The sequence below is a fragment of the Procambarus clarkii genome, chromosome 42 (assembly GCF_040958095.1).
Source record: "Procambarus clarkii isolate CNS0578487 chromosome 42, FALCON_Pclarkii_2.0, whole genome shotgun sequence".
In the NCBI taxonomy this organism is placed as follows: Eukaryota; Metazoa; Arthropoda; class Malacostraca; order Decapoda; family Cambaridae; genus Procambarus; species Procambarus clarkii.
The window spans coordinates 144523-160000 of NC_091191.1; the positions used below are offsets into that span (position 1 = coordinate 144523).

At 41.7% G+C, this 15478-nt stretch overlaps 2 protein-coding genes across 2 annotated transcripts in view; both read left to right on the plus strand.

Annotated features, from left to right (window-relative positions):
* Positions 1-244: 244 nt before the first annotated feature.
* LOC123770274 (lactosylceramide 4-alpha-galactosyltransferase) lies at positions 245-4603 on the plus strand. Its single transcript, XM_045761971.2, has 5 exons — positions 245-796; positions 1069-1167; positions 1600-1708; positions 2438-2628; positions 4074-4603. Exons 2-5 carry the CDS (start codon positions 1126-1128, stop codon positions 4470-4472), a joined length of 741 nt encoding a protein of 246 aa, XP_045617927.2. The 5' UTR covers positions 245-796; positions 1069-1125; the 3' UTR covers positions 4473-4603.
* A 3300-nt stretch (positions 4604-7903) lies between these two features.
* LOC123770275 (uncharacterized) overlaps positions 7904-15478 on the plus strand; it is a 23120-nt gene continuing 15545 nt past the window's right edge. The window contains exons 1-2 of the mRNA XM_045761972.2: positions 7904-8061; positions 10764-11189. Of these exons, the coding sequence (XP_045617928.2) occupies positions 10985-11189 (205 nt within the window). The 5' untranslated portion in view covers positions 7904-8061; positions 10764-10984. The remainder of the gene's footprint in view (positions 8062-10763; positions 11190-15478) is intronic.

Here is a 15478-nt window from a genome sequence, read left to right on the forward strand (position 1 = left end):
TGGGGACAAAATTGTAGTGGTGATCCAGTTCTCTATACTTACGGGATTTGACTGATTCCCAGTGAGTGGCAGTGCTATATATATATACACACTTTATTATATATACAAATGCAATTAAACAATTAGCATTGTGTCTTGTTTGAATTCGGACAAACAAATAAAATAATAGTGAATGGTGTCGATACAAGTGTGTGCCCAATATAGACCTACGAACCAAATATGTTATAATTTCAGTGTCATCAGTTATGTGAAAAATTAATATAATTGTGTTAACTAATATGGCTGAAATTTTTGCCAGATTCATAAAAGCATATTAAGCCAGGCCTAACAAACACGTTACTTAAACGTCTACAGAAAAAATATATTACAAAATAAAATAAGAATAGAGGAAAGCACTGCAAAAAAAAAATGAAGAAATGCCATCTATTAATTATAACAGCAAGTATCTATATGACAAGCATATCGTTCCTGATCATATTTAACAAGAATATGCTAGATTACAACGTGGTCTACAGAACGTATATAGCACCCAACGTCCGCCACAGAAATAACATGAGAGTGGGCCCCAGTCAACTCAATATTGGACTCACCCTCGCACCCTGGTCGCGAGAGAGCACCACAGAAAACGGAGCCTTGGGAGACATCAGCAGGGCAGCATACCTGGATTCCCCATCTCTGTCCTCGATACGACGAGGAAGCATTTCCGGGTTACCAAAGGCTCACCTGGGCACCACCTACTGAGAATAGCATCTACTTTCTTCAAGTAACCTGCAGGAGTTGGCTCGTTGGTAGAGAGGTATGTTTTAGTTGCTATTTGGTGAAATTACCCTGATTATTATATGAGGTTGATGCAATTAACGCGTGATTACACTAGTACCCCCCCCCCTGTACTCTAATTGTATTTGTACAAGTCACCACTGTACTACAAGTATGTTACTCTGTACTCCACGTGTGTGCACTGTACTAGCAGGCCACACAATGAGTGCGTGTGCTGTGCAAGTCGCAATGTACTCCTTGTGTTATGCTAAATACATCTTGTGCTGCCTCTGATACTTTCCGCTCCACCAGGCCTGTGCTGTAGAGAGTGCTGCCCGACACCACCCACATCGCCCATTGTTCATTCTCATGGCCCTTCCCACTCTCAACCACACCCACCCACTCATTGAAGTAAGTCGACTCTCACTGTGTAACTTGCTCAAAGTAAACCAAATTAATCCACGATTGTTTATTTAACATGTTTGAACTCGCAAAAGATCAGAATTTTATCATATTGATTGCAACCAGCATACCTAGCGAAGCTGAAATATGTGTTATAAGTAGTTTGGCTAGTTCTTGGCTAACTAACACACCTGTAAACTTCACAGACGAATGTTGACCAGACCACACACTAGAAGGTGAAGGGACGACGACGTTTCGGTCCGTCCTGGACCATTCTCAAGTCGATTGTGAGAATGGTCCAGGACGGACCGAAACGTCGTCGTCCCTTCACCTTCTAGTGTGTGGTCTGGTCAACATACTTTAGCCACGTTATTGTGACTCATCGCTTTCACAGACGAATGTTTAGGGGGTTATTGTGTAATGGTTCTCCTCGAATTGCAGGTAGTGTCTAGCCTGAGGAACGTGAAGATGGCGTGGCTGGACCTCGACCAGATCTTCAGCGAGGAGCCTATGGGCGCATGGCACCGCGACAGACTTTGGATGCTCAGTCGTAAGTTCCGGGATCGAATCCTGGTCAAAGCAGGAATTATTTGACAAAATTTCCTCTCACCTCATGCCGCTGGTCACCTAGTAGTAACTAGGGACCCGGGAGTTAGGCAAGTGTTGTAGATTGCATCTTGGAGTCAATCGTTTGCCTAGTGGAACTTTGATAAGTCTAACAGGCCTCCTGTCCCAGACAATTGGGAAATCATGACTGTTTAAGTTATCATCATCATTATTATTATTATTATTATTATTATTATTATTATTATTATTATTATTATTATTATTATTATTATTATTTTGCGTTTTCTCAAAATAGATTTATTACTATTTTATATATTTATAAATTTTGTCTTTTTCAAAACACAAACTAACCAGAGTGAATAATTTATAAATTATTTTCAGTGGCTTATGAAATCATTCTGAATCTAACCCACTGGTAGTTTCTACAGTCTAATCCATTTAATTGGACTATTTGGTACTGCGGCGACTTCGTTTTACAGGGTCGCCGAGCTTCAGCTTCAGCTTTACAGGATTCCCGATGGTCCATATGAACACCGGTCCATCAATCTGTCTTCACATCCCTTTCAAGTGCTTATAGTTATACTAACTTGGCGTTTTCTTAGCTTACCTTCCTGACTTTCCAAGTCATGATCCTATAGGTGTTCTGTTGCCTGTCTTTCTCAAGTACCCTCGTCATTACGTCCTACTGACTCACTCGTCCCACCTCCACCAGGACATATGGCTGTCATGGTGAGTGACGGCGCCCGGGCTGAGCTCCTGAGACGGTACGGAGGGACTTACATAGATCTTGATGCCATTACCCTCCGTCCGCTGCCCAGCTCCACCAACTGGATGGCCAGACTCGCTGAAGACGTCATCACGACAGGAATCCTCAGCTTCGAGGCTCGTCATTCACTCTGGCAGGTGAGAGGAACGGAGGAAATTTTACGTAAAGGAATTCGTATATTATCGTAAACAAAAAAGTTCGTGACCTTTACTTGGTCAATGTAAATGAAGACACCGGAAATCATTAATGATTGATTTTAGTAAATTAAAGTTATATTCCATATAATACATAATATAACGATAGTAGGATAAAATATATATTAGTTTTTGATTTTTATATAAATATATACAAGAGTTCTTACATTCTTGTATAATTCTTATAGTTCTTATAGCATATAATTCTTATAGTTCTTGTAGTAAGTTCTTTTGTAAGTTGAGTACTTCACGTTTCCTCAAGAAGACAAATATTTTAATATGTATTCTAATAAAATATATTAATATATATATATATATATATATATATATATATATATATATATATATATATATATATATATATATATATAAAACTCATCCCTTTGTGTGTATTTATACCTCAATAAACTTTAAATTCAATTTCAGTATTTTAAAATGGCTGTTACTGAGCCATGACCTCTTCGATTTGAGGACGATTAATTCCACAATATACATAAAAAGGACTGTCTGGAATTATTTAAAATAGACCGTCAGTCTCCCTTTTTTTCTACTCTTTATAATGGACCAAGTTCCAGGAAGTCGATACTTTTGGAACTCGGTCTTGCCCATCTTTGATTGCTTGGGACATGATATCAGCTTGGGGTTACCAGGGGCATGATGTCAGCTTGGGGTTACCAGGGGCATCATGATGTCAGCTTGGGGTTACCAGGGACATGATGTCAGCTTGGGGTTACCAGGGACATGATGTCAGCTTGGGGTTACCAGGGACATGATGTCAGCTTGGGGTTACCAGGGACATGATGTCAGCTTGGGGTTACCAGGGACATGATGTCAGCTTGGGGTTACCAGGGGCATCATGATGTCAGCTTGGGGTTACCAGGGGCATCATGATGTCAGCTTGGGGTTACCAGGGACATCATGATGTCAGCTTGGGGTTACCAGGGACATCATGATGTCAGCTTGGGGTTCAAGGTCCTCAATAAATAGTGCCCTATGTGTTGATGACGTTAACATGATGTATGCAAGACAGACGTTTGAATCAGTGACTATTTTCAATGGGGAGGGGGGGAGGAGGAAGAGATGAGCAGGAGGAGGATGTTGATGTATGCAACATCTCATCATTGATGCAATGTGTCTGACTGGAGGCAATTGGCTGTGGGCCTCCTAGTCAGCGAGACATTGTCGTCACATCAACTGAAGTATTAATTATCTGTTATCTATATTACTTGAACTGGGAAATATATAGCAAATGGCATTCGTATATTATGAAATATATTTCATTAAATAACCATCTGAATGTCGCACTTTTGATATAAATATATTGTCATATATTATGCTGTTTATATATGTATAGATTTTAAACATTAATTTTGCAATCATTCTTACAGGCGTTTGTGAATGATATTCCTGAAGTGTTTGAACCAAGCGGTTACTTGAGCATCGGGGCGATGCTCCTCACCCACCACGTACAACGTCTCTGTCCCGCCGCCCTCAGCACCTCCGTCAGCCACGACCAGCAAGAGTCCTGCGGCAATATCACCATCTGGCCCAGGCGACTCTTCTACCCGACTCCCAATCAAGCCCCGTGGGAAGTTATCTTCAAGGATGGTGAAGGACTCGGACCAGATTTCTTCAAGAGCACCGATGCTTACTCACTTCACCTGTTCAACCATCTCTCCGGCAAGTTTCACCCGAATCTGTCTGGGGACTCCATCGTCAGAGAGGCCGCCAGAAGGAACTGTCCCCAGGTGCTGAAAGTTCTTGAGGAGCAGAGGACTTTCCTGTAGCAGAGAGAGTTTACAAAAAATCAGTCTGTCTCGTCCTAATGTATATATGTACGACAGTATATAATTGTGCAATTTTTGGGGGAACCTTACACTGAAATCCCCCCTTCCATAAATTTTACAACCCAGCCTCACTGTGCTATATTTTTATGTCCATAGAGCGAATACAGGAGTAAAAGCCTTTAGATTTTTTAACAGACTAAGAGCTCTTCTTTCTACACATGTAAAACAGTAAACAACTTGTCCACCCACGCACGATCCACCATTCGATCTACAACCCCAATTGCCTTAGGGTGCGCAATAGAGAACTAGTGAAGGTGACCAATCATCTCGCTGCCGAAGAATCGAACCCGGGTCTTATTGCTTGCAGAGCGAGTGAGGACTGGACGCTAACCTACTAGTTTACATTCACAGTCAGCAACTACGGACATCTCAGTTCAGTATAAAAATGTAAATATTGAGTTCAATTTTGTGCTAAAATCATTGTGAGATAGTTTTAATATCAGCAGTATTAAGTACAATTTTGTATATCTGCAAATAAGCCCATTTTTGTGCAGAATGTGTACAAATATCTTATCCAGGTACCACTATACACATCTCATCCAAGTACCACTTTGCATTACATCCCATCCATGTGCTATTAAAAAGACATCTTACTCGGTTTGCAGTATACAATAGACAGCCTCTCTCACTCTGGATCACCATATTCTAGGATTCAATTTGTTAATTATATAAATAAAGAAATTTGTAATGTAGTCTAAGTGGTTCCTTCCAGGAAGCAGCTTCAATCCACTTACTAAAATACTAGAGAGAAAATCTTCCCACCTTGCTCATAGCTCTCAGTGATTGAGGCTACATCAGAAATTCTACATTTCAGTATAACAATATTAGGGTATATATTTTTTGTGTAGTACAAATGTCTACTTTTACCAACTACTTTTATCTCTCCAAGTCAAATTGGAGAGATATCTTCAGTGTCTGTAAATCTAAGATGTTGTATTACCAATTACGGGCTGCATTAGTTCAAACCAACTTGCATGTGTTATATAATCATATAGTGGCTTTCTCCTCATCGCTTCCTTGGCGAAAAGAAAGATGAGAATGACTTGTAATATGACAAGAAACTATCGCCTTATGCCGATAAAAACACGATGTCTCCGACGTAAAAAGTGCTCCAGGCGAGCTTATTCAAGCCTAATTCAATTGACAACAAACTAAAAGCCTAGTCAGAAGAGGACGATGAACACCGGAACTATTTCAATATGTCTTCCCAAGTGTATCAAGTGTATTCCGGTGCAGGTGGGAGGAGCTTCGAGAAGGGAAGAAGGGACGAGGGGGGAAAAGGAACTTGGGTAAGGGGAATGGGGTGAGGGGAAGAAGATATGGCTGAGCTTTGAAGCTGTGTGAAGCATCACACAGCGATGCGTTGTGCTGGAGCGTGGCACATAAACAAAATAATACTACAACAAACAAATAGGGAAACTAATATTTATAGATAAAAATAAATAACGAAGCTAATAATAATATATAAATTAAAAAATCTAACAATTTAATACAAATAATGGATTACAATATCGGCAAGATAGGCAGAACAGACAATTAATATCAATAATAACTTATCAAAATAATTCAAATTCAAATTTTTATTCAGATAAAAGTACATTCATAGAAGATGAGTTACAAACATAATGTTGGATTTAAGTAACTTTAATCTCGGGTATGGTATGGTTATGAAGTGTACTCACGGGGGTTGAGCTTTGGCTCTTTGGTCCCGCCTCTCAACCGTCAATCTACTGGTGTGCAGATTCCTGAGCTTCTCAAGCTCCAAAACCAAGTTGATTTTATCAAGTGTGTGGAAATGATATGGATGTGTAGTGAGTTGTTGTCGTATATGGTCGTGTATTGCGTGGTTATGTCGTGTATGGTTGTGTAGTGTGTGTGATTATGTTGTGTATGGTTGTGCAGTGTGTATTATGTTGTGTAGTGTTGTAGAGTATGGTTGTGTAGTGAGTGGTTATTTCGTTTATGGTTGTATAGCTATGTAGTGTATTTCATATGTGTTTGTATCGCAGTGCCCCATTGGCTGCTTTTTACTGAGCGCAGTACCCCTACAGGTCTATATTCAAAATAAACAGCGCCATGGGTCACGTAAGGGCTCTGGGAGTTCAGATTCATACAAGAGTCTCGTACATTAGTTATCAAAATAAATGTAATTAACTAGTCCTTTTCCTAGAACCCACAAAACCATTAAACACTGCTATAATTGCTCTGTAGCCAAGTAGAGGGCTGCTATAGTCAAGTGACGTTAAGCGATGTTACTATCACGTGGCGCTATCGTTAAGTGCTGCAATGATAAAGTGCTTTTATCGTCAAGTGCTACAATGGTCAAGGTGTAAGAAAGCAGTGCACCCTCTGGTAAGCCGGAACATACGGGCACAGCCTCTCTCAAAGGGAAACTGGTCGCTGGGTACGCAAGACGCGGTATTCAGGCCCCAGGAAACCAGAGCCTCGCCTTGCCAATAGCTTAGCTAACTTCACCCTCGCAGCACAATGCCTCAGCGAGCGGGAAAAATTCTATTCAACAGCGATTCTGATCCGGATAGTTTTACTTGCGTGCCTGCGCGGAGGGAGAATTGGAGAACGGAGAACTTCTTAATATTTATTCTTCAAATGCATTGAGGTATATACGTGACGTGGAGGCACAAGCGAACAATAGATAACAGTCGGAAAGGGAGGAAGAAATATATATAAAAGAGACACTTCTATACACAACGGATACTGGGTTCATATAGTATGATGGCCTGCCACCCTTTTGTGGTGTGGAGGGTGAGGGTGATATCAGTCTTTCCTTAGTTAACCTACCTTCCCCTAGAGTGGAGAGCCAAATAGTGTGTTCGTGTATATATATATATATATATATATATATATATATATATATATATATATATATATACAAGCCTGAATATATGCAACTGAAAACTCACACCCCAGAAGTGACTCGAACCCCATACTGCCAGGAGCAACGCAACTGGTATGTACAGGACGCCTTAATCCACTTGACCATCACGACCGGACATAAGGAAGTGATAGCCGAAGCTATTTGAACCACTTCTCCGCCGGCACTCGGATGGTAATCTTGGGCATAACATTTTATCAAATCACCTCACGTGTGCCCCAAAGAATGTTTAGTAAACGATTGTGTGTAAATATATATGAACGCATTGTGCTGAACGTATGATTTGTGTGTGTGTGTGTGTGTGTGTGTGTGTGTGTGTGTGTGTGTGTGTGTGTGTGTGTGTGTGTGTGTGTGTGTGTGTGTGTGTGTGTGTGTGTGTGTGTGTGTGTGGGAGGGTGGGCTACCTGCAGTGGGCGGCGGCGCGTGTGCAGGTGGGCGGTGGGCGGGCCAGAGGTTGGTGAGGCTGTGGACGCATGGTCTACGGTGTGTCACTCCCGCTGTGTCCTTCCACCCCGTCACAACGGTCGCTCGCCATCCCCAAGACACATTGCCGCCGCCACCACCACCACAGGCAGGACCGCTCACCACTACCACCATTACTACCACAGGCAGGACCACTAGCCACCATAACCACAGGCAGGTCTTCATCACGCTTCGCCTGCCTCTTTGATATTCATAGTTTATCTAAGTTTCTTCAACTCGACCACCGTCGCTGCTCCAGCAATCATCTCCTTCCTCACCTGCGACTTCAACCATCTCCAACATCACCTGTTACGTCAATCATCTCCAACATCACCTGTTACGTCAATCATCTCCAACTTCACTGGCTACATCAACCATGCCATCAGCGAGTTCAATAGATCGCTGGAATGTCTTCCTGCCTATCTTCTCTTAGATCATGCGTAAATCTTACAGAATGTGTGTCCCTCCTCTTACACACTTGTGCTGGACGGTAGAGCGATGGTCTCGCTACATGCAGGTCGGCGTTCAATCCCCCGACCGTCCAAGTGGTTGGGGCACCATTCTTTACCCCCACCTGTCCCATCCCAAATCCTTATCCTGACCCCCCTTACCAGCTCTTCCTCTTGTACCATAGGAGCTTTCTCCTCTCGTGCCATACTTGTTACTCCTCTTGTACCTTGTGTTACTCCTCTTATACCTTGTGTTACTCCTCTTATACGTTGTGTTACTCCTCTTATACGTTGTTACTCCTCTTATACCTTGTGTTACGCCTCTTGTACCTTGTGTTACTACTCTTATACCTTGTGTTACTCCTCTTATACCTTGTGTTACTCCTCTTATACCTCGTGTTACTCCTCTTATACCTCGTGTTACTCCTCTTATACCTTGTGTTACTCCTCTTATACCTCGTGTTACTCCTCTTATACCTTGTGTTACTCCTCTTATACCTCGTGTTACTCCTCTTATACCTCGTGTTACTCCTCTTATACCTCGTGTTACTCCTCTTATAACTCGTGTTACTCCTCTTATACCTTGTGTAGTTTTCCGTAAGATATTTGCGTCTTTTATTTGAACTTATCCTTGTCTTCCCCCACATATCAATGTGTTTTTCCCCTTAAACAATTCCTCACGTTTATCAACAACACTTCATGTCTATCTACAACCTCATCGGTTCTATCTATAGCCCATCATGTCTATCATAAATCCATCATGTCTAGCTTAAATCCATCACGGCTATCTACAACAAATAGTGTCAATCTACAACCAATAGTCTCTCTCTCCATCCCCTGGTGACTCTCTACAACCACCTCGTGACTGTTTACAACCCCTTGTACTGTCTACAATCCCTCGTGACTGTCTACAACCACCTGGTGACTGTCTACAACCCCCTTGTGACTGTCTACACTCCTCGTGTGCCTACAACCCCTTGTGACTGTCTACAACCACCTGGTGACTGTCTACAACCCCCTTGTGACTGTCTACACCCCTCGTGTGCCTACAACCCCTTGTGACTGTCTACAACCACCTGGTGACTGTCTACAACCCCCTTGTGACTGTCTACACCCCTCGTGTGCCTACAACCCCTTGTGACTGTCTACAACCACCTGGTGACTGTCTACAACCCCCTTGTGACTGTCTACACCCCTCGTGTGCCTACAACCCCTTGTGACTGTCAACAACCACCTGGTGACTGTCTACAACCCCCTTGTGACTGTCTACACTCCTCGTGTGTCTACAACCCCTTGTGACTGTCTACAACCACCTCGTAACTGTCTACGTTCAATCCATTGACTTTTCCGTCTTACTTTTCAACGAATTTTATTTATTGAATTTTGTTGTCATTTTTAACTATTCGTTTGTTTGTTGTGTCTTTGTCTTAAGATTTCTTGTACTAGAGTTAAATTTTAGATATACATACTTGTTCTTGTTCGAAATCTTTCACGGGTTCCTTATCATTCACTTATTTGTTTATGTTTATTAGGCTGTGTCATTTTTGTGCTTTATCAGGTGTCTTTGTTTGCTTTACCAGCTGTCTTTGTTGAACTTTATTAGCTATGTCTTTGTTCTTAATAACCCGCTTGTCTTTGTGCACTTTAATACAAGTGTCTTTGTGCACTTTAATACAAGTGTCTGTGCACTTTAATACAAGTGTCTGTGCACTTTAATTCAAGTGTCTTTGTGTACTTTAATACAAGTGTCTTTGTGCACTTTAATACAAGTGCCTTTGTGCACTTTAATTCAAGTGTCTTTGTGCACTTTAATTCAAGTGTCTTTGTGCACTTTAATACAAGTGTCTTTGTGTACTTTAATACAAGTGTCTTTGTGTACTTTAATACAAGTGTCTTTGTGCACTCTAATACAAGTGTCTTTGTGCACTCTAATACAAGTGTCTTTGTGCACTTTAATACAAGTGTCCTTGTGCACTTTAATACAAGTGTCTTTGTGCACTTTAATACAAGTGTCTTTGTGCACTTTAATACAAGTGTCTTTGTGCACTTTAATACAAGTGGCTTTGTGCACTTTAATGCATGTGTCTTTGTGCACTTTAATTCAAGTGTCTTTGTGCACTTTAATATATTCAATTTTCGTTGGCTTCGTTAAATATCAAAGATTGTGTCAGTGAAATACGTAATTTCGCGGAACACATCAGGCCCAATTAACTTCTTCCCTAATATATATATATATATATATATATATATATATATATATATATATATATATATATATATATATATATATATATATATATATATATATATATATATATATATATATTATTTTTTTCTGACGCATGTGTTCTAATTAGGAACAAATTATAGCACTACTAAATTCATTACTTCTTCATAAAAGTGAAACATATATATCTTCTCTTGCAGACGTGTTCGCTTGGACGTAGTTATTCGCTTGGGCCACGAACTTCAATCTAAAGGCAACAGTCCCAACACGAAACTTCTCATCTGAAGCTCCGATCAACACTGCAAAGTTTAAATTTTTGTGTATTTTTGTTTTTTTAAACTAAAACACAGAAACAAATCCCGAGTGTAAGGCTTCTCTATACCTCGCGAGGCGCCGTTCCTCCAGCGTGGCCGGAAGCAACATGCGAGGCGTTGGAGCCCTGATGTTGGTGGCTGTGCTGACGGCGGCGACGCTGGTGGTGGAGACGAGGCCGCCACCCAGGAACAAGCGGGGCATCAGGCTCTGCTCCGCCAGGGACGTCAAGATCATGGCCACCTATGTTTGTAACCTTCATCGTCGCTCCGTCCGCTCCGTCCACGAACCAGACAACACCTTCAGGTCTTCAGGTGGGTGGTGATGTGAGGGCGAGAGGAAGAGGTGTAGGCGAGGGAAGAAAGGAGGAGGAGGAGGAGGTAGTGTAGGCGAGGGAAGAAGGAGGAGGTAGTGTAGGTGAGGGAAGGAGGAGGAGGTAGTGTAGGTGAAACGAGAAGGAAGAGGTAATAGGCGGAGGCAGTGAGAGTACAATTGGGATGAGGACTACCTTAACCTGACACTCAAGATAACACATTTAATTTCTGGAAATTTACCGGGGCAACAAGTATTAAAGGTGGGATAAAATTAACACAGTGAAACAGGAGTTACAGCAACATTGAAACAGTTACAACAACACAGTGAAATAGGAGTTACAGCAACACAGTGAAACAAGAGTTACAGCAACATTGAAACAGTTACAATACAGTGAAACAGGAGTTACAACACAGTGAAACAGGAGTTACAGCAACATTGAAACAGTTACAACATCACAGTGAAACAGGAGTTACAACAACACAGTGAAACAGGAGTTACAGCAACACTGAAACAGTTACAGCAACAGTGAAACAGGAGTTACAACACAGTGAAACAGGAGTTACAACAACACAGTGAAACAGGAGTTACAACAACGCAGTGAAACAGGAGTTACAACAACACAGTGAAACAGGAATTACAACAACACAGTGAAACAGGAGTTACAGCAACAAAATAGATGATACAAAAAAAGCACAAAGTCGAGGAAAGTGTTACAGCAACATATGTTTTCAGACCTAAAGATCTGTATAGTTTCTTTTGTTGTTCAGACGTTCCTACCTACTCCAGAACGTGTCGTTACTACCTACTCCAGAACTTGTTGACACAAATCACTTCAGTAACGTCCGTTACTAACGACCTCAGAACTTGATGAAGTTTGTTCCCTGTAGCCTTCTAAACTTGACGCGTTTCAGCCCAAAAATGTTTTTCGCATGGAAATGAGCCCACAGTTGATTCAAATTCGGGACTACACTATGCCTCAGCGTCAATCCAGCTTCACATAAAATAAAATGGTTCACTCCAAAACAAGTATTAACCTAGTGCATTTTTGGAGAGCTGCCGCGCGGACACCACATTCTCACTACAATGGCCAAACATTATTTCAGCCTTGCCCACGTGTGTGCATTATATGTATATTTAAAACATAATTTATGACCCCATTCTTCACGCAAGGCTTCCTCACTGCCGTGGTAGGCTTATTGGTTCAGTCCTTCTCATGATTTGACAAGAGTTAAAGTTAACGTGTTTTTTATTGTCTAATCTAACCTAAGTTTAGTTTAGTTTTAGTAGCATAAAACTACAAATACAAGTTATACATCTTTTCGCATTTTTTATGTAGGTCCATGATATATGCAATCGGTTCAGCCTTCCCTTTCTTGCAATATTTATGCGGCTCTGTCGTAAAACCTAAGAAAATATTTCTGTAGCTGTCGCAAAAACTATTAATTGGTTTCGTCTTCTTCCCGTCTCGAATTATTGCTTCAGTTTCTCTGAATTATATATCTGTTTTTAAAAAGCTATTACTCTCACCCTTTACAGTAGATGTCTGTATTTTTGGTACTTAGGGCCCACTCTTGCGTCTCTTCCATCACCACCACACGTAGGTAATATTATTCATTGAAGTCCTGTGTAATGTGCGTGCGTGCGTGCGTGCGTGCGCGTGTGTGTGCGTGCTTGTGTGTGTGTGTGTGTGTGTGTGTGTGTGTGTGTGTGTGTGTGTGTGTGCGTGCGTGTGTGTGTGTGTGTGTGTGTGTGTGTGTGTGTGTGTGTGTGTGTGTGTGTGTGTGTGTGTGTGTGTGTGTGTGTGTGTGTGTGTGTGTGCGTGCGTGCGTGCGCGCGTGCGCGTGTGTGTGTGTGTGTGTCTGTAAGTGCTTTTATCAAATTCAAAATTTTACATTGGATCAGACTGGACGAGGTAAAGGAGAAAAACATCTAATTTGCGAAAAAAAACGTAATTCAATATAACCTTCAGCAAAAACAAGGTATTGTTATGTCTCAGTACGTCGTAAACTCTGCCATTTGCTAAATGTGTAATTTGGTTTTATTCCGTTAGATTATACGTCTGTCTGTCTGTCCTGTCTCTGTCTGGTCCCTACTTCTGTCTCCTACTAAACATTAGTATACTGACACTCGTGGAGATAAAAGGAACGTGCCCATCTGTCCTTTTCTCACGTAACTTCATTGAACGGATCAATATTGACGAGAAAATCATAAAATAGAAGATCCCGCTCTTCGGCCAATTATATTTTCTTTGAATCGAGTCTCTTGTAACCGTTTGTCTCCTCTTTATTAGTGTCTCCTCTCCATCCACCGTCTCTCCTGCCCCGCCCCCGACAACTCCCAGCCCCGCCACTGTCCAATCCCTACCCCCCGTTCAGTCCTAGACCCGCCCCCGTCAAATCCCAGCCTTCCCACCTTTGCATGCAACTCCCAAAACCCCCATACAACTCCTAGCCCCACTCCTCGTTCACTCCCAGCGCCACCACCTGTCCATGTTCATATCCAGCGTCGCCGCCGGTACATTTCCAGTCCATTCGGTCCATCCCCCCTTCCCGATCCATTTCCAGTCCACCCCAACCCAGCCTCATCCACAGTACCAGCCCCACCCCCTCTTTATGTCTCCTAGCGACGGGAACCAAAGGTAATTAGAAAGGTGCTTAACTACGGCCACCCATCTAGGAACTTCGGGGAAGGGATTACGCCAATTATGATGTTTCGGCGCACACAGAAAATGTACACCAAATACTTCAGTCCTTCAGCGCTGTCTACACATTAGACAAAGAATTGAGGGGGAGGAAGGGAAGCTGGGAGAGACGGAGTTCTAAATGAGAGGCGCAGGGTTGAGGCTTCAGGTTAAGCATACAGGCCTTTCTTATGGTAGACACCCGTGCTAGTTACATTGTTGTTCCGGCTAAGTGTGAACGAACCTAAAGAAAAGCCTTCCTAATCTATTCAGACTGTATTTTCCGATCAGGTTTTGCTAAGAACAACGTACAGTTTTTACGTATATATTTCCTCAATACCACCACGTTTCTTGTACTCCTGTATGGCTTGCGAGCCTAAGGCAATAATTTGTCTCGTGTGTGTGTTATCAAGGAAATATATGTGTAGGTTCTATATACGCTTGCTCACTCTCGTGACTGCATGTTATAATTATTGCGTTTTTATCTTTATAAACTTTAATTAATTTCAGGCCCTATGCTGTCTCATCAGTCTCTCGCGCCAGTTGATTACATTTCGAATTTTGTTTTACATTTTATATTGTAAATTAATGTGTAAATACTGCATATCAGATTGCGCTTTCTCGCGTGACATCTACGACTTGATGACTTCTGAGAAGGTGGACCTCGAGATGTTTGATGTTAGGTGCTGCGATGGATGGGATTTGACTTGCACCCTGTCTTTTTTTTTTTTTTTACGTTATGGTAATCAACGTTGCAAATACAACCCAGTAGCCTGGTTGTCAGAACTTTAGTCTTCCGCTTTTGTAGGTCCTGGGTTCGAGGCTCCGATGGTCCAAGGAAATTAAATGTTATTGTCCACATTTATTCTGAGTCTCGAATATATTTATGAATATACGGTAAAACCCACATTGATATATAGAAGCTTCTTCAGTAGCTAGGCTAGACTCTAGCTTAGCCTAGAGTACTAGTCTAGCTTCTAGACTCTTGCCTAGCCTAGCTACTGTTAGAGTTGTTAGACTCTACCCTAGCTACTGAAGAAGACCTAACAGTTGAAAACATTATAGCTTTCTTTTATATTTCAATGTATTTCAATCTCTACCACTGTACAAATGAGACAGCCACAATAGGAAAGATTTCAGAGGCAACAAACCGCTACCCAACTGAAATTTTAGACTTTCCCCGGCTGCTAACAAGTACATTAGCATTAGTGGTCCATACCCAGGTCATATTCACTGTCAACCTAATGTGTAGGTTGTGGGTATCTCATTTGTACCGTTGGGGCTTTAGAAAACCTAAATAAAATTATTATATTAAAACTCCGACAATCTTTCACGTATTATTTGCATGGTTATTATGATAAAAAAAAAAGTTTTTACCATATTGCAGAAGATGCATTTCGTGTGCGTTTTTTTAGGTCACTGATGAAGACAATTTTCACTGAGCGCGTACATCAAACTTTGTTATTCGCAAATTGCATTTTCTACCACTCTCTTCTAATGACGCTCCCGCCTCGGCTGCTGCATACACACACGCGCGCGCACACACACACACACACACACACACACACACACACACACACACACACACACACACACACACACACACAC